The following is a 24,992-nucleotide window of genomic DNA, read 5'->3' as shown; positions in this document are numbered from 1 at the left end:
AAGGCACAGTAGGTCCCAACTCGTCCCTCTTCACCTGAGCCCTTTAGCGGCCCAGCTAGCTCTGAAACCCCGCCTCTGAGAAGTGGCAACGGAGCCCTCAGCCGCGTTCTCAGTTTAAAATCGTTTCCCGATTCGCTCTGCGGTCCGACGCCGGAAGCCTTCCTGGAGCCGTTTACCCGTTAGTGAAGCAACTACCGTCGCCATTTTAACTGAGGTCGAGCAACCTAACCCTTACCCGTCAACTTGGCTAATCGCGCGGAGTTAAGTCTTCAGCGTTTTGGTATTTACGCAAAGCGTTCCTTCAAACTTCCGCCCATAGTAAACATGGCGGCGACAACTCTGCTCTGATTGGTCGAACTTCGGCGCTCGCGGAAGCCGAATGAGGAGCGGCTGGCTCCCAGCAGCGGTTTGGCGTGGGTTAGGGCCCTGAGAAGGTTTTGTATTTGGGGTTTGCTCGCCTTCCTTATTTTGAAGACCGGAGGGTTGCCACCAGGTCTGGGAAATTTGAAAGCTGAGTCTGAATTCCTTTCTGTTTTCCTTTCTGCCTGCGTGGGAAGCGTGGAAGGAAGGGAAGGGTGTGCGCTTAGTGACCGGCCCCTTCCTCTGCATGGTCGCGGAGTCCCACTCTGCCGTGCTGTGTGGAATGGGTCTCGGCTCTTCTGGCCGCAGTTTGGTTTGTTAGAAATGGAAACTGGTGCATTGAGGGTGGAATAAAGGTCTTCCCCCTATCCGCTCTCCAAGGACTCCGAAGAACTTGCTGATTTGTCTAGTTTCTAGACAAGTACTGGAATGTTCAGCGGAGAAGGGCTTAAATGTTGCAGAAGAGAGCGGGAACTCCTAGCATTTTAAGGGATTTGTGTAGATTTCCAAAACTGACTTTTGGTCACCAACCACCACCGGCAACTTGGGATTCGTGAGCGTCTCTCGCCATCCTGCTGTGGTTGCAACATGTTCTCCTGTTGGTTAAGTCGGCTGTGCAGGGGTTTATCCACACCCACTGGAAGGATCACCCACCGCATCCACGGCTCTCTCTCCAGAAGGCTGATGCTTGGTTCACGGAGGAGAATTCCAGGTTGAAAGCAGCGAAGAGCTCTGTCCTCTAAACTACTTCCCCCTGTTCTCTACAGTCGGAGTGCTCTTATTCCATTTTCCTGTAGACTTAACTGGATAGTCTTATGTGTAGAGACAGATCATTCACTCCTTCCTTTCTTATAATGTGGATTTCCCCCTGGAGTTCAAAACAAAACAAACAAACAAAGCAGAAAACTAACCACATGAATTCTGCATTTAGCTGATGCTACTAATAAGAAGGCTAAAAAATTCTTTAATATTTCAGGATATCCTGAATAGTGTTTTCTAGTGGACAAGTGACTTGTGTCACTCTAGATTCATAGTAAAGCCATTTACTATACTATCAAACTTCTGTAATTCCTAAGAGCTGATTTGGAGGAAATGTGCACTATTAAGAATAGGGTAATTTGAGGGGGCACCTGGATGGCTCAGTCGGTTGAGTATCCGACTTCAGCTCAGGTCATGATCTCACGGTTTGTGGGTTCGAGCCCTGCATCAGGCTCTGTGCTGACAGTTCACAGCCTGGAGCCTGCTTCTGATTCTGTGTGTCCCTCTCTCTCTGCCCCTCCCCTGCTCATGCTGTCTTTCTCTGTCTCTCAAAAATAAATAAAAAACAGGAAAAAAAATAAAAAGAATAGGGTAATTTTAGGTCTCAAGGCAAATACTGCCTGATCAAAATTTAGATTTCCTAACACAGGGCAAAAATTTACATTAAGATCATTAATTCACTTGGTTTTCGACCCAGTTGCAGGTAAATTGAATAGTGATTGGCTCAAATTACAGACTTCCAACTTACTTTGTAAGTTTAATTTATTGACATGAAATGCCTAAAATGAAATAATTTAGGAGCCTTTATTGTTAAGCAACTGATCTATTTTTAATCTTGCTTTTCTCCTTTAAAGAATTGAGTAGCTTTGTTGCTCGGACCAACACTTGCGGAGAGTTGCGTTCTTCTCACGTAGGCCAAGAAGTCACTCTGTGTGGATGGATTCAGTACCGAAGGTAAACTGGCTGAAGAATGCCCAGTGGCTCTTTTCCCCCAGTCATTTCCAAACTTTTATTAATTTCCAACCAGTCAGAACAATACAAGCTTTGTAAGCCCTGCAGGATTCTCACAATTCATTCAGTTTTCAGGGTTGTTTTAAAAGACCCGAATAGAGTCACTCGAGTGGCATCTTTTGAAGGGCCTAGAAACAAAGTGTGTTCTTCCAGTGGACTGAATTCCCTTGACTTACTAAAGTTGAAGACTTCCTGGGACCAGTAATTGGCAATGGGCCAACTGGTAAGCTTCAATACCATGAAAAAAGCTTACTTTATTCTAAATGTAGGGAGAGAAAACCCTAAAAGGATAAACCGTGATCCCTTAAGGTTAAAGCACATTGCATTGTTCATCTCTGTATTCCAGCACATACCTGAATGGTACATTAATTCACAATGGCCTTCCTAAAGAATATGTTTCAAATGGGTGGATATTTGACTCATACATTTAGTGACTTTATCTCCTGAACTCAAAATCTGAGGAGACTTTCTGTACCTCTTCCTGGTATGGACAGTATGAGAAATATAGATTGAACACTAAAATGTTGGAATTTGAGAGGTCTTTTGATGTTTTGTAGAAACACTAAATTAGTAGTTGGACCTCCTCTAGAAAATTATATGTTGTATCTTTTGTTTTAAGAGAAGAATTTAGGAGCACCTGGGTGGTCGGTTGATTAAGTGTCTTGATTTTGGCACAGGTCATGATCTCATGGTTCGTGGGGTCAAGCCCCCATGTTGGACTCTGCTAACAGCATGGAGCCTGCTTGGGATTCTCTCTCCCTCTCCCTCTGCTTTTCTCTCTCTTTTAAAATAAATAAATAGACATTAAGTTATTTTAAAAAGAGAGAGAGAGAGAGAGAGAGAGAGAGAGAGAGAGATGAGTTTATACTGCTATATTTCAAAAATGACCAAGTAGAAATTTCTAATATCCTAAAATATATTCTTTGGAGTTTAATATGTGGAAAGTCTCCAGATTTAATAAAATGTTCTTATAAAGACTTCAGCCAATGAAAATTAAAAATTTGCCTTTTGGGGCACCTGGGTGGCTTAGGTGGTTAAGCATCTGACTCTTGATTTCAGCTCAGGTCACGATCTCATGGTTGGTGGGTTGGAGCCCCACGGCAGACTCTGCTCTGATAGTGCAAAGCATGCTTGGGATTCTCTCTCTACCCCTTCCCTGCTTGTGTGTGCTTTCTCTCTCGCTCTCACTCTCTCAAAATAAATAAAGCTTACAAAAATTGCCTTTCATTAATAAGCCATCTGGATAGAGGAGCCTGGGTTGATTAGTTGGTGAAACATTGACCCTTGATTTTGACTCAGGTCATGATCTTATAGTTGTGTTATGAGATCAGGCTCCACACTAGGCCTGGAGCCTGCTTAAGATTCTCCCTCTTCCTCTCTCCCCTGCATGCTCGCTCTCTCTCTCTCTCAATAAATAAATGCATAAATAAGCATCTGGGTAGCATTAGTAAGCTTTTTATATAGCAGGTAAAAATTGAAATTGAAAATGAAAATTCTGAGGTGCCTGGCTGGCTCAAGTAGGTGGAGTATGTGACTCTTGATCTCAGGGTTGTGAGTTTGAGCCCTGCGTGTGGCATGGAATTTACTTGAAAAAGGAAATGAAAATGAAAAGTATGGTTTTTTCTTTCATTAATCAGCTACATTGATATAGTTGCATGAATATAACCAATGAAAGCATATAATTAATCATAAAAAGAACTTGGGAAATTGCACGGGGTTTTTTTTCTTTGTCTGATTTGTTTTGTCTGCTTAAATTTTGGGCTCATATATTTTATCTTAACATGTTCATTTTCTTCATTGATCAGGCAGAACATCTTCCTGGTCCTAAGAGATTTCCACGGGCTTGTTCAAGTTCTCATTCCCCAGGATGAGGTAATAGAAAGTTTCCTACTACTATGTGAAAACCTCTTTGACACTGATAGAATAAGCTAAGTATGTTGGATAAGTATGTTTGAGGTTTTAAATTCAGAAGTTTATTATTAATGAAACTAAAAACTACCATAAACAACACTAAGCAAATGACCAACTGGGAAAAAATATGTGCAACTCATATCACAAAGGGCTAATTTCTCTAAAGGGCTACTTGAAATCAAAACAAACAAAAAGACCAGTGAACCAGTAGAAATATGAACCCAGGACATGAAAATAAAATTTACTGAATAGAAAACTTAAGTAGCTTAATAGACATATCAAAATATGTCCAACCTCACTCATAGGTAGAGAAATATGATTAAAACTGCACAGAATTATCATTAAATACTGGATGGATAGCACACTGTGTTTGGGACAACACGTGCTCATATCTTCTTCGGGGGAGTACAAAGTCGCACTAAGTCTGCAGGGGGCAATTGGCAATATCAAAGTAGTAAGTGTATATTCTTTGAAACATTCATTTCATCTCTAGTTAGTTTTCTTACACCTAGACTTACACAAATGCAAATGACATAAATACAAGCTTCTTCATTACAGAAATTTAAGAAAAAATTTTTTTGATGTGCATTTTTGAGAGAGAGACAGAGAAAAAGAAATAGAGTGTGAGCAGGGGAGAGGCAGAGAGAGAAGAAGACACAGAATCAGAAACAGGCTCCAGGTCTGAGCAGTCAGCACAGAGCCCGACACGGGGCTTGAACCTACAAACTGGGAGATTATGACCTGAGCCAAAGCCGGATGCTTAACTGACTTGAGCCATCCACGCACCCTGTTTACAAGAATTTTTTAAATGTTTATTTATTTATTTTAGAGAGAGCATGTGCGCACGTGTGCATGAGCAGGGGAGGGGCAGAGAGAGGAAGAGAGTAAATCCCAAGCAGACTCTGAGCTGTTAGCACAGAACCCAGTGCGGGGCTGGAACACACGCACAGTGAGATCATGACCTGAGCCAAAGTCAGGAGTAAGACACTTATCTGACTGAGCCAGCCAGACACCCCAGGATTATTTTTAGTAGAAAACAATTGGGGAAAACCAAGATGTCCCTCTAAGAAGAGACTCCTGTAAGAAGTAATGTACACCCCTGTATAGCCATAGAAAAAAGATGAAAGAAACTGCTTATGCACTAATCTGGAAAGAAATCCAAAATATATTGTCAAGTGACAAAAACAAGATACAGATGAGCATGTAGAGTCCTATTACCTGTATAAAAAAGGGGTGTGTATGTTTGTTTATTATGAGATGTTCCTGGAACAATGCATAAGTTTCGTGTTACATTGGATACCTCTGGGGAGCGGGACTTTTCACTGTACATCTATTTGTACCCTTTGAATTTTGAGCCATATGAAGGTACTACCTGCTCAAAATAATTACCATTAAAATTAGATAAAATAAAAATGCCCATGTCAGGGGCTCCTGGGTGGCTCAGTCTGTTGAGCATCTGACTCTTGATTTCAGCAAAGGTCAGAATCTCATGGTTTGTAAGTTCCAGCCCTGCGTGAGGCTTTGCACTGGCAGCGCAGGGCCTGTGTGGGATTCTTTTGCTCTGTACTTCTCTCTCTGCCCCTCCCCTGCTCACATGTGCTCACTCACTCTTTCTCATTCTCAAGATAAATAAACATTAAAAAAAAATAGCTCACATCATACTTGTTGGGCAGTATTGGTTTCTCTTGTGGTAATGTTTACAAGTGCTTGTATACCTAAGAAACATAGGATTTATTCAGCTGTTAGTCTTTAAAGTAAGTAAAGAGCCATGAATTATCTTTCAGGAATGAGGATCCAGAGCATAGCTAACCCAGGAGAGTTCCTTTCATTTGGACCCCATTATTGCTATTGGACTTAACTGCCCCCGAGACTAACTCTGAAGACAGTTGCCTTAAAAGTATGTAGGAATTGTTTACATCAATCATTCTTCTCCTTATTTTCCTTTAAGGAAAAAATGTTAAAACACGTACCTAATAGGGGCAGCTGGGTGGCTCAGTCGGTTAAGTGTCCAGCTTCAGCTCAGGTCATGATCTCTGATTCGTGGGTTTGAGTCCCCCATTGGGCTCAGTGCTGACAGCTAGCTCAGAGCCTGGAGCCTGTCTTCAGACTCTGTGTGTCCCTCTCTCTCAGACCCTCCCCTGCTCACTCTATCTCTCAAAAATAAATAAAACATTTTAAAAAATTAAAAAAAAAACCTTGTACCTAATAGTCTTACTGGCTGTATTCTATGGAGTCAAAATGGGGATGCAGTTGACCAAATTCTTTAACAAAGTCATAAGGGCAGCCCCAGTATATACAGCAGTATTTAAGGGCCGTAACTAGGCCGTGAGTATTTCTGTTGTCCTAAACCGCAGACTACTGTAGTTGCTACATATTCCTTTAAATTCGTTTGTTAGCACTGTTTTTCTGTCCTATTCTGTAGTCAGCTGCTTCTGTGAAGAAGATTCTATGTGAAGCCCCGGTGGAGTCTGTGGTGCAGGTGTCTGGGAAGGTAATTTCCCGACCTCCAGGACAAGAGAATCCGGTGAGTAGTTTAGAAACTGTTTGTAAATTTGACCTGTGTGTATTTGCACTGTCTGCACACTCAGGCAAGAGATGAGCACCTGCTAGACGTCAGGCACTAAAGGTTCCGCAAGTTCTACGGACGAACCTACAGATTGTAGAGTCTTCACCACAGACACACACCTGTGCGAAGGGTCATGTTAAGCCCTTCGTTAATGAGCACATAGACCACAGATACGCATATGAATGTCAAACTCTGGCACCGACATTTATGCTTCGGCCTATGTGCTCTCAGCACCTACACATTTTACATTCTGTAAATAAGTGCACGTGCATCTTCCCCTTGTACATGTCCTGAGGAATGATTTTTAAAACATTCGTCTCTTCTGTCTGTCTCTCTAAGAAAATGCCAACGGGTGAGATCGAAATCCAAGTTAAATCGGCTGAACTTCTGAATGCCTGCAAGAAGCTGCCCTTTGAAATTAAGGACTTCATGAAGGTGCCATTCTTTGTTATTAAAAAATAATAGGATATCTAGGAAATGTTGATAACCAGTGTTTACAGAGTTTTTAAAAGAAAAAGTGTTACTTCTACAAAATCAAGTATTTTATTGTAGACATATTATGAAGTGTTCTTTCTCTTTATAATTTTTTTTAAGTTTATTTATTTATTTTGAGAGAGAGCGTGCGTGCAAACGGGAGGGGCGGAGAGAGTATCCCCAGCTCCGCTCACAGCGCAGAGCCCGATGAGCGGCTCAGTCCTACAAACTGTGAGACCCTGACCTGGGCCGAAATCAAGAGTCGTTGGCGTAACCCACTGAGCCCCCTGCACACCCCCAGGTGCCCCTGAAGTGTTCTCTTCTGCAGCTCCTCTGGACCTGTTCTGAAGGAGCAACAGTGTGTTAAGCTGTTGCGTTCCTAAACACCCAGGCTGCGTTTACAGAGAGCTTGAAACATAGTTCTACCTTTCAGACTTGAACTGTTACTTTCAAGTTTTTTTTGTTGCTACTGTCCTATGTTTTGAAGGGAAATTTGTGTCTATCTTGGAAATAGTCAGATGGTGTAGGAGACCCTTCATCTATTACCTTTAAGCCTCTAACAGTGATGAAACATTTCCTTGACTTCCCAAGCATATAAATCTGATTATTGCAATTTAGGATGTTCTTTGCCAAGGTTTCAGGGGTTGTTGGAACTAACTAGCTCTGGGGAGTACACCCAGACAATCTGGACTTTGTCACATTATCTACACTTGTAGATGTATACACAATTAATTCATAAACTGATCTATAAAAAGGTTTTTAAATTGATTGCATGACCACTTAGTGTTACATTCACATTCTCAAAACTTAATCTTTTAATTAGAAAAAGCAATATAATTACAGGGTTGACCTTTCTGTGGGGGAGAAAAAAGGAATTCTACAGTTTTCCCCCAGCTAAGCTTTCCAAAAGAATTGACAGTTCTTCAATTTCTAGTGTCAAAGAAATAAACTATTTGAAGAACAAAGACTTAAAAAAAACAACAACAAAAGCTGTCAGCACAGAGAGAGATGCAGAGATTTACAGGCTTGAAAATAAGCAAAGCTCCTCACCGGTTCCTATGCGTTCAGGCATGGAGATGCCTGTGCTGTCCGTGCGTTCCTTATACCCGTAGTCCCGCTCAGGTAATAATGTCATAGCTGTTTGCGCTCTGCTGTGTTGTGGGTTTTTGTGGGAGAGGGTGTTGGGGGTTTTTTGTGGTTTTTTTTACTCTTGTATATTTTTAAAAGATCTTGAAGTCTTTAAATATTTCTCTCAAAACTCAACTGTGGGCTTAAATGAATGGATAAATGTTTAATGAGGGTAGGCAAATTTTAATCAGAAAAGGTAATGTTAATAAAAATGAATAGTAAAAAAATAATATATAAAATCTATGCTAGTCACAAACTTAGTAGCTGTAGGAATTAAGAATGGTGTTCTGGGGGAGGGGGGCACGCCTGGGTGGCTCAGTTGGTTAAATGTGTGACCTTGGCTCAGGTCATGATCTTGTAGTCTGGTCCGTGAGTTCAAGTCCCATGTCGGGCTCCATGCTGACAGCTCAGAGCCTGGAGCCTGCTTTGAATTCTGTGTCTCCCTCTCTCTCTGCTCCTCCCCCGCTCACGTCCTGTCTCTGTCCTTCAAAAATGAATAAATGTTAAAAAAAAAAAAAAGAATGATGTTCTAGGGGCAACTGGGTAGCTCAGTCCATTGGGCTTCCGACTCTTGATTTCAGCTCATACCATCATCCTAGGGTCCCAAGATCCTAGGGTTGTGGGAAAGAGCCCTCTCTCTTTCTCTCTCTATCCGTCTCCCTCTCTACCCCCTTTGCCCTCTCCCCCTGCTCACTCACTCTCTCTAAAATAAAGGAGAGGAAAAATAAAAATAAAGAATGATGTTGATTCACAAATGGTGGAAGCTAAAGATAAAACTGAAGTTTTTGCAAAATCAAGCTTTGTATTAAAATTAATATCTTCTTAGTATTCAAAAATGTTTGAACATAAAACTCTTTAAATTTGTTTAGAAAACAGAGGCTCTTCGTTTGCAGTATCGCTACTTAGACTTGCGAAGTTTCCAAATGCAGCATAACCTGCGACTGAGGTCCCAGATGGTCATGAAGATGCGGGAATACCTCTGTAATCTCCATGGTAAGGGCCTCGATGGGCCGGGCCTCTCAGCATCCCTTCTGTTTTCGTCAGCAGCTTTATTATGTCCTCTCGTTAGCATCATTGGGTCACAAGTTGCCAGAATTAACTCAGTGTGGAAAGCCGTTTTTGAAGAAAGATTTATTTCCAGGTGTTTTGTCTTAGGGCATAATTTAATTCTCTAGTAGGTCACAAATAGTCTTTGAAAGGTGTTGTCTTGAAGGTGGGACAACTCTGTGGCTGATTTCTGTAACTTTTCTTAATTCTTCATCATACTTATACTAATTTGTTAAGAGCTCAGAAATTTCCTATGAATTAAACTAGACTCTTCACTCAGTCCTGGGGTTTTTTCCTACTATGTTTACGTTATTTTTACTATACTAGCAGAACAGTTAGAAAACCAAAATGGTTCAGTAGACAAGAATCCATCAAAGAGTTAGAATTATTTCATGACAAAAGTGTCACTTTATGAACCAAATAGGGTTTTATGAAACTCTTCAGCTTCCTTCTTGGATGTATGGAAATCAGTATTCAGCAGGCTTGGTAACTTATTTTAGTCAAAATTCCTTTTTTTAAAAATTTTATTAATTTTTTTAATGTTAATTTATTTTTGAGGCAGAGAGAGACAGCACATGAGCAGGGGAGGTGCGGGGGGAGAGAGAGAGAGAGAGAGAGAGAGAGAGACAGAATCCGAAGCAGGCTCCAGGCTCTGAGCTGTCAGCACAGAGCCCGGTGCGGGGCTCGAACTCACAAACCGTCAGATCATGACCAGAGCCGACATCTGACGCTTAACCCACTGAGCCACCCAGGCGCCCCTCAAAATTCCTAATTAAGATGTAGCCTCAGATTTGTTGAATTGAACCACAGACAACATATTTGACAAGTTCCTAAGTGGTAAATCCTGATGCTTCTCTCTTTTCAGGGTTTGTGGATATAGAAACACCAACATTGTGTAAGAGGACCCCTGGGGTAAGTACAGTCCCTAATCAGCCTTCTAATAGTGTCCTACTAGTTATGAAATTGGACCACTTCGTTTTTCTATTCACTTGGCTGTAGTTTTTTCATGTATTTTACTGCCTCATGATGGTCATATTAACTAGGTTTGGGTTGGTTTTTTTTTTAATGTTTATTTACTTTTGAGAGACAGAGCATGAGCAGGGGAGGGGCAGAGAGAGAGGGAGACACAGAATCTGAAGCAGGCTCCAGGCTCTGAGCTGTCAGCACAGAGCCCGAAGCAGGACTTGAACTCACAAACTGCAAGATCATGACCTGAGCTGAAGTCAGATGCTTAACTGACTGAATCACCCATGTACCCCAAAATAATTTTCCTTTTAAAACCAGTTAACAATTATTGAATAGGAATTGCGCAAAATTCTTTTAGCTAGGAATTGAGAAATCATTTTAACAAGCATATATTTATTACCTATTATGTACAAACATAGTTTAAAGCCTACCATGTGCAAGCCTTTTGGGGGACTGAAAAATGAGCAAGAAATGATCTGTCATTGATCTTTTGTTAACTTCAATGATGAGCTGAAGTATTAACTTCCACCAGGCCTTAGGTTTGATTTTGTTAACAATATTTCTGCTCTCTTTCTCTCATTAAAAGGGTGCAAAAGAATTTATAATACCATCCAGGGAACCTGGGAAGTTTTATTGTCTCCCTCAGAGTCCTCAACAGTTTAAGCAGCTTCTGATGGTTGGTGGTTTAGACAGGTGAGCTTTCTTTATTGCTAGGAGTAAGTTGTCAGAAAAAGAAAGAGGAGGAGGTGGAGAGGAGAAAAGGAAACACAAAATAGTCTGATCACTCAAAAGAAGTTAGGATATGTATGACCATTTGGAAAATACTTATAAAATACCTTAAACATTATAGTCATTATTGAGTAAAGATTTTTTGGGTGGACACCATGTGCAAAGCTCTATGCTAGTGGATGTGCAGGGAATTAACAAAAAAGAGTAGGTTTCACTCTCCAGGAGTTAATGAATATAGTAAGACAGAATAGGGTAACAGATAAAAGCAACTGTGATAGAACCTAAAAAGAAGTTTGTTGAGGATTGAAAACTTGGTATTAAGAGGTTTGAAATGATACTGTTTTGGGAAATAGGAAAAAAATCTTTGTGGGCAAGGCTTTCTGGGATAGTGCTGGGTCTCAGCAGATGAAGAGGAGAATGGGAACAGCCTAGCACAAGGAAGCTCAAGTGTACTCATGGACCAACAAGTATTTTGCTTTGGTGAAAGCAAAAGACTGTGTTAAGTATAGCCTGCCTTGCATGCCAGTCTAATATATGAACATCAGAAGGTGCCGTCGTGTATTTTTAAGACAACGTATAGAGCAGTTAGTTTCTCGTGGGTCTGCTGTATGTCTACTTAGAGCATCATAAAGAATTTTTAAATTTCTTATGTTCCTCTAAGTACCATTATTAATTTATTTCATAGACTGCACTGCCATGAGCTTTTGGGGAAAAGTATGTGTATCTTTCTAGAATCATGCCTCAAATCGTGCTATTTTTCAACTGTAGGTATTTTCAAGTTGCCCGATGTTACCGAGATGAAGGTTCGAGACCAGACCGACAGCCCGAGTTTACTCAGGTACTGAGTTATATTCCCTTTTGTCTCTCCCCTACCCAGCCTTGCTGCGGCCACGCATTCCAAGACCGGGCAGTGAGTGTGTACGCAGGCGTACCTTGTTTTATTGCACTTGGCTCTGCCTTGCTTCGCAGACACCGCGTCGTTTACGGGTTGAGGGTCAGGGGCAGCCCTGTGTGGAGCAAGTCTCGGCACCGCTTTTCCAACGGCATTTGTTCTTTGAGTCTCTGTGTCCCATTTTGGCAATTCTTGCAGTAGTTCAAACTTTTTCATTATTATTATATTTGTTTTGGTGATCTGTGATCAGTGTGACTCACTGAAAGCTCAGATGATGGTTAGCATTTTTTAGCAATAAAATATTTTTAATTAAGATGTATACTTTTTTTAGACATAATCCTATGGCACACTTATGTTTACACAGTATAGGGTAAACATAACTTTTTTTAAGTTTATTTATTTTGAGAGAGAGAGAGAGAGAGAGAGAGAGAGAGAGAGAAACACAAGTAGGGGAGGGTCAGAGAGACAGAGGGAGAGAGAATCCCAAGCAGGCTCTGCACTGATAGCACAGACACAAGGCTCCATTTCACAAACCGTGAGATAGTGACCTGAGCCAAAACCAAGAGTTGGCTGCTTAATTGACTGAGCCACTGAGGCAGCCCTGTAAAAATAAATATATTTTTTAAGTTTTATGCATTTATTTTGAGAGAGACGTAGGGTGGAGGGGCAGAGAGGAGGAGAGAGAGAGAATCCCAAGAGAGAGAATCGGGCAGAGCCCGATGTGGGGCTTCAACCCATGAACTATGAGATCATGACCTGAGCCAAAACCAAGAGTCAGACACATAACTGACTGAGCCATGCACGTGCCCTAAACATAACTTTTATATACAATTGGAAACCAAAAAATTAATTTTGACCAATTTTATCATGCCATTTGCTTTGTTGCAGTGGTCTGGAGCCAAACCCACAGGATCTTTAGTGTGTGCCAGTGCTTTACTTCTTACTACATTTTATTCATCAGCCATTTAATTAAATTAACCTGCAGTTGAAACACTAATGGTTTAATTTTTGATTCATTCCATATGTCCGTTTTATCAGGAGTACAGTCATGTACTAAGAAATGCCGGAGATTCTAACAGTGTTTTAATGGCTGTCGTAGGATAAAGTTCTTAAAACAAATCTTGTACATTAAGAACCAACAATGCTGTATGTTGGCATTTAATCTGTCTAATCTCTGGACTCATCAAAGCTATCGTGATGGGGTTTTTTGTATCATAGTGTATCGGTGTGGTGTGTTTGTCAGTGTGGTGAAGTGCAAAAATCATAAGCTTCAGAGTTGGCCAGACCTGGAATGAAATGCAGCTTCACTGCTTACTAACTGCATGCACACAGGCAAGTCTGTGGCCTCTCTGAGCCTTCCACTGTGAGAATAGTGATGGCAACTAAGCAAGCTGATATTTGTAAAGTATTCGCACAGTGCCTGACATAAAACAGATGTACAGTAAAATTTGTCCCCCCAACCCCATCCATGCATTAGGTATTTTTGTGCAGAATCCTGTGGTAACTTGAAATCAGAGAAATGTATACATATGTACATATTAATATTGTGGCCGTTCAAGTTCGTTTCCATATGTTATTTTGGTTTCAGATTGACATAGAGATGTCTTTTGTAGACCAGACCGGAATCCGGAGTCTAATTGAGGGCTTGCTCCAGTATTCCTGGCCCAGGGATAAAGATCCTGTGGCGGTTCCTTTTCCTTCTATGACTTTTGCTGAGGCACTGGCCAGCTATGGAACCGATAAACCCGACACTCGCTTTGGGATGAAGGTACCTCTCTTCGCTTTTCCAAGACTCTGCCCCCACATAGTCCTACAGTCTTTTAAACCACTTTGAAATTTACAACGTTACACACATTGTTATATTTTTTGTTGTTAATCTTAGCTTCTTACCAAGCTGCAGCAAGAGAGAATAATAGCCCACTAGCACTGCAGTGCTTTTTTTCTATTTTATTCTAAGACCCCTTCCAAAAGCAAGGTTCTTGCTATAAAGTTTTTATTACTGAGAATTTATTAATTATATGAACATTAATGGTAACTTGAAAGGGAATAAAAACCCTATTCTTTCCTCTTCAATTTTTCTTAAGCTAAAATGACACTTGGAAGACAAATGATTAAGAGTTTTTCTTTTTCCCCTCGCCTATAAAGAACTCAAACATATGGAAATGTTTACTCAAAGTATCAAAATCTACATATATTTAACTAAGGGTGTTTATATAGAGCAGTTTCCATTAGCAAGTCTCTTGTTATTTGCTCTTAGAAATAGCCCTTCACATCTGTCATGCTGGTGACATTTCTGTATCCCATTTCTCAGTGGGAAATTGAAGTTCTACGTTGTCTATAAATAGGCACCATTAGGATGTGTTAGGATGAAGAAATATATACAAAAAGTCCTAAGTGCCTGCTTACAGCTGTCAGCCACTCTGTTCTTTTGTAATATGAAATAGTGGCTCTTTTTTCTTCTTGTTTATTGATTTTGAGAGAGAGAGAGAGAGGGAGGGAGAGAGAGAAAGAGAGAACACATGCACACACGAGTGGGAGAGGGGCAGAGGGGGAGGAAGAAGAGAGAGAATCCCAAGCAGTCTCCTCACTGTCAGCGCAGAGCCCGGCTCAGGGTTCAGTCACAGGAACACGATCAATCGTGATCTTGAGCCACGATCAAGAGTTGGATGCTTAGTTGACTGAGCCCCTCCCAGGCGCCCTCTTAACTCAGACAGACTTCTTAGGTTAAATTCTGGTTCTGCCACCTACCAGCTGTATCATCTGGGCAGATTTAGTTTCCTCTCTGTGCCTTGGTTTCCTCGTACGTTAAAATGAGAATAATGATCTATCTTATAATTTGTTGTACTGATTAAATGAATTAATAGCAATGAATAATACATTAGAATATTAATCCCTGTCATGGTCCCCAGCCCATGGTAAACCCTATGAATGCACTCTATAAATATTAATAAAGATCTACTGGCTTCTTAAGAATCTTGATTGTAAAAGTTTTTGAGATAAAAATTACTTCACTTTTACTTACCCTTTTTGTTACCCATTTTATAGATTGTAGATATTAGTGATGTGTTCAGAAACACGGAGGTTGAATATCTTCAAGATGCGCTGAGTAAACCCCAAGGAACGGTCAAGGCCATATGTATCTCTGAAGGAACAGTAAGTCATGCACAGTTCTGTTTCTCTAGAGCATATATTTGGGAAGTAAATATTTTCAACATTGGCACATTTAAACTTCAAGAACAATTCTTTTTAGAAGAATATATATTTTTATATAATGTTTAATAGTGTCCCTAAAACTGTAAGTGAAGAAGAAAACCTTGTGAGTATGAGTGTACACTCAAGATCTAGAGTTGTTTACTTCCTTTTAAAAAACAACGTAAAGTACTCCTGTATTTTGTTTGGGATCATTCCCAGCAGTGATGAGCGCGAAATTGTGTTCTTACCGGGCCCCGGCCTCAGTTTACCCCAAGGCCTCCAGCCCCTGTCAGCTCCAGCACTGCCCTTGCATGTTGACACTCGGTCTCCCCAGGGCTCCGGGCTCGGCTGCATTCAAACAAGGGAGGAGAAATGAGGTGGTGCTGTGAAAAGCAAAAGAAGGAAAACAAGGGCAGGAGAAGGAGGGATTGGTTTCGGCGAACACCGAACCTGAGGTGATGAGACATGTCTGTTTTCTGGAGTTAGCACACTTGTGTTGAACGTAATTTAATAAGAGGGGTTCCAGAAGTCCTTTGATAAAATTACTAGTTTGAAAGACTACTCATTTGTATATTGGAGCATATTAGTGTATTCAAAATGGGAATCAGAATTCAGTCTCATTACTTTTTGTTCACCTCATACGTGTAGTGGAAAGTGACTTGTGCCCATACTCTAGTCCACAGATAACAAATGTGTCCAGGTAAGCACAGGATAACATATGTTGCGTGTTGTTGTTGTTTGCCTCAATTTGTGTAGGCCCGGTCTTCCCCATGCGTATTATAAGAAGCGCGGGGTTGTGAACCAGGTCTCCACCTTTTTGCATCTCCCATACCTAGTCTAGGGCCCCAAGAATATTAGTTATGATGATAGAGTGTCTCACTTAAAGGTTTTGAGATGATTTTTTAAAAGTAAGATATAAAGAATTTTAAGAGACCTGAAATAAGCAAATTCCGAGTCCTCTTTTTGATCTGAAAGTTATTTTTTCTTACACAATTCAGTTGTTAAAATTCCTTTTGAACATTTACCCTACGTATCACACATATACATTCATGGCCATTTCCAGTGAGGCCTGCATAATTGGGAGGGGGGGGGCGGGGCGCGGTAATTAATAGGCCCTGTTACAGGCTTTAAAATTTTGGCCCTTGGAAGCAGAAACTAAACTTTTATTGACTCCTACTATTGTGATGGAAGGACACAAAATATATTTGTATCCCATTTGATATCATGGACATGTTTATGAACCTGTCATGTTATAAGCTTACTTTGATTTTCTTTCATCAGAAATACTTAAAAAGGAAGGACATTGAGTCCCTTAGAAAATTTGCAGCTGATCATTTTAATCAGGTAAGGATTTAATTACGACAATTTTTTTCTCTTTTAGGGATTCAATATTTTTAATAATTGTTAGAGCTCTTGTACAATCATTAGTTTTGAGGTCTTGTTACTTCTTTATCTTCCCAGTGTTTGAAATCTGCATCTAGAAACCACAGGACCAGGAAATAAGCCTTCAGTAGCATTTAGTTGATGGAACTCCTGTTAAATTATTGGTGTTTCCTCTTCTTCTCTTTTCCTCTTTTTTTTCTTTTCTAATTTCCTGGATTTTTATAGAAGAAATGGACACTACTTCTGTTTTTTCAATTTATTTATTTATAATGTTTGTTTATTTTTGAGACAGAGAGAGACAGAGAGCGAGTAGGGGAGGGGCGGAGAGAGAGGAAGACACAAATCCAAAGCAGGCTCCAGGCTCTGAGCTAGCTGTCAGCACAGAACCCGACACGGGGCTCCAACCCACCAACTGCGAGATCATGACCCAAGCTGAAGTCAGACGCTTAGCCAACTGAGCCACCCAGGCGCCCCTATTTATTTATTTTTAAATGTTTGTCTATTTTTGAGAGAGAAAGTGTGAGTGTGAGCAGGGGAGGGACAGAGAGAGGATGGGGAACAGAGAGTTCGGAGTGGCTCCAAGATGACAGCAGCGAGCCCGACATGGGGCTCAAACTCATGAACCATGAAATCATGACCTGAGCCAAAGTCAGATGCTCAACTCACTGAGCCACCCAGGCACCCATTTTTTCATATTATTAATATATTCTAACTTAGCTTACATTTTTAATATGTATATGCATTAGCAATAGGTAAAAACACAAATGGTAAAGGATTAATAATGAGCTGCAGTAAGTGTTTGCTCTAGCTCAAGCCACATCCAGTCCCTCTCCAACCAGAGTGCTTCCATTTTTAGAACTATATCTACATACTGCTTTTTTTGTTACTTCTCCATTTTGAACTTTATCTCTTACCTTCCTGCATGAGAGACACAGCTCCCATACACAGGCCACACCGAACTGCTCTGTACCTTCTGCACAGCTGTCTTTCTGTACCTTTTCTTCATCCTGCTTCTGAGTTGAAGCCACTTTCCTTGGATCCCAAATCTTCCTCTTTCTTATTTGTGCTGAGGTAGATCCTCAAGTAACTTCCAGGAAAGCAGGCAAAAGTTAAACTTGCTGGTTCAAGAATATCTTTATGTTCAAAACCCCACATTTGATTGCTAATTTGGCTTTAGTATAAAATCCTGAATTGGCAGTCATATCGCTTTAGAGCAGTGCCGTCCAACAGAACTGTCTGTGATGGTGGAAATGTTTTGCATCTGCGTCATCCAATACGGTAGCCATTGGCCAGCGTAGCTCTCCAGTGCTTGCAGTGTGGCTGCTCTGCCTGAGGAGCTAAACCCTTAACTTCATTTCACTTCAATTAATCTCAGTATGTACTTGTGAGTGGTGGCTACTGTATTACACAGCACAACCTTAGCTTGTTGAAGGCATTGCTTTTTTCTCTTGTACCTGCTATTACTGATGAGAAGCCTGATGCTTATATGAATTTATTCCTTTGTAGCAAACCCGATTGCTTTTCTTTGGAAGCATTTAGTCTCCTGATTGTTCATGTTCTGAAATTTCAATTTGTGTACCTTTGGGTCATTTTGCATTCAGTGTGTTGCACTCTAGAAGGGCCCATTCAGTATGATGGCTCATGTCTGTCATCTGTGGGAAACTCTTCTAATACTTACTGTTTTGACTTCATCAGACTCTCTAGTCTCTCTTTTTGGAATTTCTTCAATTTCTATTTGGACCTCCTTTTATAACTTATATGTCTCCCTTTTTTTCCTGTGTCCTTTCCTATCATTTTCTTTGTCCTTTTCATTCTGTGAGATGTCTTCAACTCTTCTGTTGAATTCTTTTTAACCAATCATTTTTATGTCCCAGTATCTGTTTCTTGTTTTTTTTTCATCATATTTTATTCTGCTTTTATTAATAAAATATATTTTTGGGTGCCTTTGAGGATTCAGTCCTTCCTGCTTTGGTCCCTAAATTATCTCTATCCATTCGGGTCCTTTTTTTTTTTCTTAAGTTTATTTATGTATTTTGAGAGAGAGAGAGAGAGAGAGAGAGGGCACATGGGCAGAGAGAGAGGGAGAGAGAATCCCAAGCAGGCTTCATACATTCAGCACAGAGCTCAATGCAGGGCTTGAATTCACAAACTGTGAGATCATGAGCTGAACTGAAATCAAGAGTCAGATGCTTAACTGACTGAGCCACCCAGGTGCCTTCCCCCCTTTTTTTAATACTGCAGAATTTCTCTGATGTATGATGACTGCTAATTGTATATATTTAAGAATGAGGCATTTATTTATGGAATTCCAGTTAGTTAACACAGTGTAATATTAGCTTCGGGTGTACAATTGAACTCGAGCCAACACTTACATACAACACCTGGCATGCATCACAAGTGCCCTCCTTAGTACCCATCTCCTCACCCACATGCCAGAAGGAGGCATTTGAAAGCTAGTTGGGAGTGGAACCTGGCTGCTAGAGCATGAGACTCTTGATCTCGGAGGTCGTGAGTTCAAGCCCCACACTGGGTATAGAGCTTACTTAAAGAAAAAAAAATTAAAGCTCTTTGGGAGTACAAGGTCCTCAGAAGGGCTTTGTGAATGGGTGGGATCAGTTTAGGGGGAGCAGCAGAGCCCTTGCCCATTACTCTGAGAAACCAAAGCTTCCTAGGAGTCCTGAGCCTCTCTAGGCTTCTGCTAAGATCAGTCCCTTCTTGTGCTGAGGCCGCTCCAGTTTTCTCCAGGCCGGAGCCTACTGCGTCTAGCTGCTTTAATCCTTCCTATTCCGCTCCCTTGCAGCCTGCCACAGATCTGCAGAAATCTCTTTGCCAGAATTTCCCCACCTTACATCCCCTTTTATTTTTTCATTATAGTGAGATTCCTTTTGTAATTCCTTAAGTATCGTTTTAAAGGGGTTGAGGGAGGGAATTAAGATCCTCTCCAGTTCTGTTGGGAACAAGAAATCTTTATACACTACAAGAAAAATAAATCAACCCCACTTTTTAAAAAATGTCAGTAAGTCTTTTTCTTTGCCACAGGAAGTCTTGCCTGTATTCCTGAAAGCCAACAGAAACTGGAATTCTCCAGTTGCTAAGTCCATAATGGAGGAGCAAAGATCAGAACTAATCAGACTGATGGACATCCAAGAGGACAGTGTGGTCCTGCTCACGGCTGGAGAGCACAGGAAAGTGGTAAGGAAAGCTGCCTCTATCTGTGCTGTTGATACTGAGTAACGCCTCTTTTCTCCTGTGTATTTAACACAGATTTAAAGGTGTCCATTTCATTAAGTGGAGCTGCTCTGCATGACGTTTTATATTGAATAATGTTTTCAGCCTTAATGACCCACTGTATCAGAACTAGAGTGTGTGTCACCAGCTGCCAGCCTCCATTGGCATTCTTCGCACAGATTAGGTCTGGCTCTGATTAGGAAGGCCACTCAGGTAGAGGGCCATCGATCTTCACTGGGGAGAATATTTTCATTTTCAAGATCTTGCAGATTAGGAAAATTTGGTAATCCAAACTTTTGTCGGTAATGCATTCCTGAACATGTGGAGGGACCGATGAGGTGCTGGACAGCTGCTGGGCTGGCAGAGGTCCCAGCCCTGCTGGGTCAGGGCAGGACGCTCCTTCCTCACGAGCAGCAGCAGGGGGTCTTGAGTGCCACCACGCCCTGGCTAAATCACCGTGCTTAAGGAGGTCTGGGGAGACGGGGTTTGGCCATAGAGACCGTTGTAAGATATACACAAGTATGGAATAGAAGTCAAGCATGAATATTGAAAATATACTGGAAAGGTCAAATGTAGCATAAATTCATTCTTGCACTGAAGTATGCTTCCTTTATAGCATTGGTGTCTGATGAGTACTTTATCAAGTTCATTCTTTTAATTTGTATTTGCACCATGCATATCATTGTTTCCTTCCAACGGAGAAGTTTCAGGGTTCGGTTTCAATGCTAAATGTACCCCACTGTCAGGGCGCCTAGTCTGAAGAACATGCAACTCTTGGTCTCAGGGTCTTGAGTTTGAGCCCCAAATTGAGTGTAGAGATTACTCTGAATGAATGCGTAAATAAGTAAGTAAATAAATAAAAAAGATCTAAAACACATATTTTAAATAAATAAATGTAATCCCTTCCCCTGCAATAGTGGAGTGAAGAATGCTATTTAATCACGAATCTGTTTTGATGCTACCATCATTTTTTAATGAATTAATCATTATTTTTGTTTTGGGTTTTTTTTAGAGTGAGTATGAGTGGGGGAGATGGAGAGGGGGAGGGAGAGACAGAGAGAGAAGAATCTTAAGCAGGCTCTGTGCTCCATGCAGAGCCCAGTGCGGAGCTTGATCCCGCAACCCTGGGAGCATGACCTGAGCCAAAATCAAGAGTTCAAGAGTCAGACACTTGACTGACTGAGCCACCCAGGTGCCCCGTCAACATTGTTTTGAATATTAGACTGAACATCCCTGTTAAACTTGCTAGGGAATGCACCACTTTATTACAAATTTTAGGATATTGTGTATTATATAAAAATCCTGCTGCAGACTCACTGGACCCTTCCACTCTCTCTGGAGTGAAACTACTGGCATTCTTCTCTTAGGAAGGTATCATTCTTATTCCTCCTGGGATTCCTTGAAAGAACTGGAAACCAGACTTATATGGAATAGCATTAGCATTCTGAATATGTCACAGGGCACCTGCCCTGTGTGGATACTTAAATGTAAGGTAGAAGAGGCCATAAAGGGACACCTGTGCATGGTCCAGGCACGGTTTGTCCTGACAGCCCTTTTCCAGGGAAGCTCTGCTTATCAGAGTTAGCACTCAGGGAGTGTGTCCTGTTGGCTCAGCGCTGCTCTCAGGACTTTGTGCATATTAACTAATCTAATCCTCACACCAGTCTTACCTAGAGAAGGACTGACACGGTTACCATGCCGAGGTAAGAAACCTGAGGCCCAGGGGTTAAAAATCTGCTCACACACAGCTAGGAAGTGGAGGACCCAGATGTCCAACCTACAGAGTCTGGTTCCAAAAATCACGCTCTTAAACTAACTTCTAATCCGTACTGCTGCTCCACTAATAGCCAGCACGTATTAGCCATCAGCTTTGTGCCAGGTGCTCATCAGAGCCTCACCACGACCCCTCGGGAATGGTAAGAAAGGTCACACAGCTGCCAGTCGTGTTGCACCTTCCATGCCTTGTCTTGGTCTTCACGGCCGGCTTTTGGAGTAGGTGCATTTATCTCCATTTGACTATGGAAAAAGGTGTAGGGAAGTCAGTAGGCAAACTGAGACACACCCAAGGCAGTCAAGCTCTGGTACCTGTGCTCCCAGTCACTGTGTAATCAAATCCTCCCTCAGTCGGCCGAGTCCGACTCAGCCACATTGCAGTCAGATCACCCTCTGATCGGTGTCTCCTGAGAGGCTCATAGTGTCTCATCAATTTTTAAAATTTTGTCTTTAATGTTTATTTATTTTTGAGAGAGAGAGAGACACACACACACACACACACACACACACACACACACACACACACAGAGTGTGAGTGGGGAGGGGCAGAGAAAGAAGGAGACAGAATCCTCACCAGGGTCTAGGCTCTGAGTGGTCAGCACAGAGCCTGATGCAGGGATCATACTCATGGACTGTGAGATCCTGACCTGAGCTGAAGTCGGACGCTTCACCGATGGAGCCACCCAGGCACCCCGGAGTGTCTCATCTGTTAATTGTCTAATCCCTTGTCAGAGAATAGCCTGACTGTAGGGTCCAGGTTGTGTCATTTGCTGTCTACTCTCACAGCAGTTAACTCAGTGGTTGTATCTTCTGTTGCCAGTGCTCTGTGTTGGGGAAACTACGACTGGAATGTGCCGACCTTCTAGAAGCAAGAGGACTGGTGCTCCGTGACCCAGCTCTGTTCTCTTTCCTTTGGGTTGTGGATTTCCCGCTCTTCCTTCCCAAGGAGGAGAATCCCGGAGAGCTGGAGTCAGCCCACCACCCATTTACTGCTCCCCACCCCAGTGACCTCCACCTCTTATACACTGAGCCTGAACAGGTACCATATCTGCCCTTCCAATCTAAGAGGAAATGTGAAAACAAAGGCAAAGGAGTTCAGATTTCACAGTCTGACCCAGTTCTGGAAGCCTCGGAAAAGATTTGTCAGATTTGAGCCCATAGTTAATAGAACAGGGGCACCTGAGTGGCTCAGTCGGTTAAGTGTCCGGCTTCGGCTCAGGTCATGATCTCACAGTTTGTGGGTTTGAGCCCCGTGTCGAGCTCTGTGCTGACAGCTCAGAACCTGGAGCCTGCTTCAGATTCTGTGCCTCCCTCTCTCTCTGACCCTCCCCTGCTCATGCTCTCGCTCTCTCTCCGTCTCTCTCACAAAAATAAATAAAACATTAAAAAAAATTTTTTTTAAATAAATTGCTATAGAACAGAAAACTAGAAATTTTCTCTAACATAAAGTCTGTGAATCTTCTAGGTCCGTAGCCAACACTACGACTTGGTTTTAAATGGCAGTGAGATAGGAGGTGGTTCTATCCGCATCCATGACGCAGAGCTCCAGCATTACGTTCTGGCAACGCTGCTAAAGGTAATGTCGTCTCGTAACTGCTTTGCTTTTTTTAACCAGAATATTTGTTGCTTTAGCTGACGGTGGTGGTATAGCAGGAAGTATAAATCCCATCCATAATGTTTGTGGGTCTTTTTAACTTGTTCTGAATGAAGGATTTTCTAGATACAGAAGAGTTGGCTTGTCTCTTTACCTTTAGTGTAAGACTTTGAAAAGTAAATGGTAATAAAAGCTGTTTATTAGTACTTACTATATGTGCCAGGCACTAAGTGCTCTCTCTCAAAAATAAATAAACATTTAAAAATATTTTAATGTTTTTAAGTAAAATAAATTAAAATGAGTGACTGAGGCAGATTAATTAATTTGCCGAAGGCCACACAGCACAGATGTAAACTGAGCCACAGTTCGAATCCCGGCAGCCTGGCTCTTGAGCACAAGCTCCTACCCTCCTCACCGCCACACTGCTCAAAAAATGATGTGGTCAGACATGCACGGAAGTGTTGATAAGCTACAGAAAGAGACAGAGTTCTTTTAGTGATAGAGAGTGGGGTAATTTTAAAAAGAAAGGGTCTCTACAGATGCAGACCTAAGAACCTGCAGTTTCTTGATGATTCCATAGAAGGCCAGGATAGATTTCAGAATGGAAAGTGTCCAAGAGAGTCTGATCCTGAAGGGTGATTCTGTGGGATTAACTAACTAGGGTGGAGTTTTTGAGAGCAGGATTGGAGAACTCAAACCCCCAGACGTCCCATTAGCGTTAAGGACATTGGGACACTCTTAAGTTTTCCCCCTCCCAATTCAAGGCATCAGTTTCCCAGCCGATTTTCTTCCTTTCGTTGTTTAAGCTTCTCAAATGAGTCCATGGAAAATTCTGCTTCTCCCCTCCCACCAGTGGTTCCTCAGCCCTGCTGCACATGAGAACAGAATCAACTTCAAAGTGTTAAAGATAAAAAACCAAGAAACACGCCCACTAGTCCACACCAGACCAATTAAATGAAAAGCTGTAAGTGTGAGGCTTCCGTGTCTGTCCCCGGGAAGGGCCCCACCTCTTTCTGGCGTGCAGCCTGGTGAGGACCATTGTCACATACTCTCAACATGTCTACACACATCGCCCCACCTACGTTAACTTGCAGAGCCACCAAACCCAGTGGCCGGTTCTTGGCCACCAAGCTGTCCTACCTCCCAGGAGCGTTTGTCACCACTTCCCTCTTAATAACGTTTCCTGGCCTGGCCCTGCGACGGTTCAGCTTCCTGCTCTCACCCTGCCTTTCCAAGCCTGCGTCTCCATGTCCTCGCTTGCAGCATAACACGTGGGACTGGTGCTGAGTGCCAGGCATGTCTCCACATGTTTTAGTGTCTGTGACTTGTATTCTCTGGCTCTTAAGGTATTTTTTTAACTCAATTTTATTTTCCCTTTAGCACCACTTGTGCGGCACTTGGTGGACCCTAAATGGGCATTCAAATTGAATTATGTTTTGAATTTCAGGAAGATGTGAAATTGCTCTCCCACCTGCTCCAGGCTTTAGATTTTGGGGCGCCCCCTCATGGAGGAATTGCCTTAGGTAAACAGTGTATCCTTTTACAAGCTAAATTTCATTCCATAACCCTATGTCTCAAATTTGGGCTCAATTTACAGGCAGGGGTGGAGGAGGAGAGGAGGTAAAAAGGATAGGGTACAAGCCCAAGAATATTACTAGAATTTAAATCTGTATCTTCATGTCTTTGGGATATGTTTAAAGTGTATTTTACCAGTTAAAGATAAAACTTGACTGATAATTTGCATTCGAAAGACTTTTTTTTTCATAATATTTTATTGTCAAATTGTTTTCCATACAACACCCAGTGCTCTTCCCCTCAAGTGCCCTCCACCATCACCACCACCTGTCTTCCCCCCTCCCCCCTCCCCCCCAACCCTCAGTTCATTCTCAGCTTTCAATAGTCTCTCAAGTTCTGCATCCCTCTCTCTCCCCAACTCTCTCTCTCTCCTCCGTTCCCCCTGGTTCTCCATTAGGTCTCTC

At 41.9% G+C, this 24,992-nt stretch overlaps 1 protein-coding gene across 4 annotated transcripts in view; it reads left to right on the top strand.

The window, feature by feature from the left end:
• The first annotated feature begins 382 nt into the window (after positions 1-382).
• Positions 383-24,992, top strand: part of DARS2 (aspartyl-tRNA synthetase 2, mitochondrial) — a 26,917-nt gene continuing 2,307 nt past the window's right edge. Inside the window, exons 1-16 of one of the 4 annotated variants that reach the window (XM_029934957.1) lie at positions 383-1,072; positions 1,974-2,073; positions 3,936-4,002; positions 6,464-6,565; positions 6,947-7,042; positions 9,079-9,202; positions 10,122-10,168; positions 10,809-10,915; positions 11,720-11,789; positions 13,432-13,611; positions 14,889-14,996; positions 16,317-16,379; positions 19,458-19,610; positions 22,240-22,458; positions 22,885-22,995; positions 24,461-24,536. In XM_029934957.1, coding sequence (XP_029790817.1) covers positions 949-1,072; positions 1,974-2,073; positions 3,936-4,002; positions 6,464-6,565; positions 6,947-7,042; positions 9,079-9,202; positions 10,122-10,168; positions 10,809-10,915; positions 11,720-11,789; positions 13,432-13,611; positions 14,889-14,996; positions 16,317-16,379; positions 19,458-19,610; positions 22,240-22,458; positions 22,885-22,995; positions 24,461-24,536 — 1,747 coding nt within the window. In that variant the 5' untranslated portion in view covers positions 383-948. Of the gene's footprint in view, positions 1,073-1,973; positions 2,074-3,935; positions 4,003-6,463; positions 6,566-6,946; positions 7,043-8,015; positions 8,204-9,078; positions 9,203-10,121; positions 10,169-10,808; positions 10,916-11,719; positions 11,790-13,431; positions 13,612-14,888; positions 14,997-16,316; positions 16,380-19,457; positions 19,611-22,239; positions 22,459-22,884; positions 22,996-24,393; positions 24,537-24,992 lie in introns of those variants that run through there. The other 3 variants (XM_029934959.1, XM_029934958.1, XM_029934960.1) reach the window with 3 other exon arrangements.

The sequence above is a fragment of the Suricata suricatta genome, chromosome 3, assembly GCF_006229205.1.
Source record: "Suricata suricatta isolate VVHF042 chromosome 3, meerkat_22Aug2017_6uvM2_HiC, whole genome shotgun sequence".
Lineage (NCBI taxonomy): Eukaryota > Metazoa > Chordata > Mammalia > Carnivora > Herpestidae > Suricata > Suricata suricatta.
Note: the sequence above shows the minus strand (reverse complement) of the source record. Positions and strands in the feature narration are given on the sequence as shown.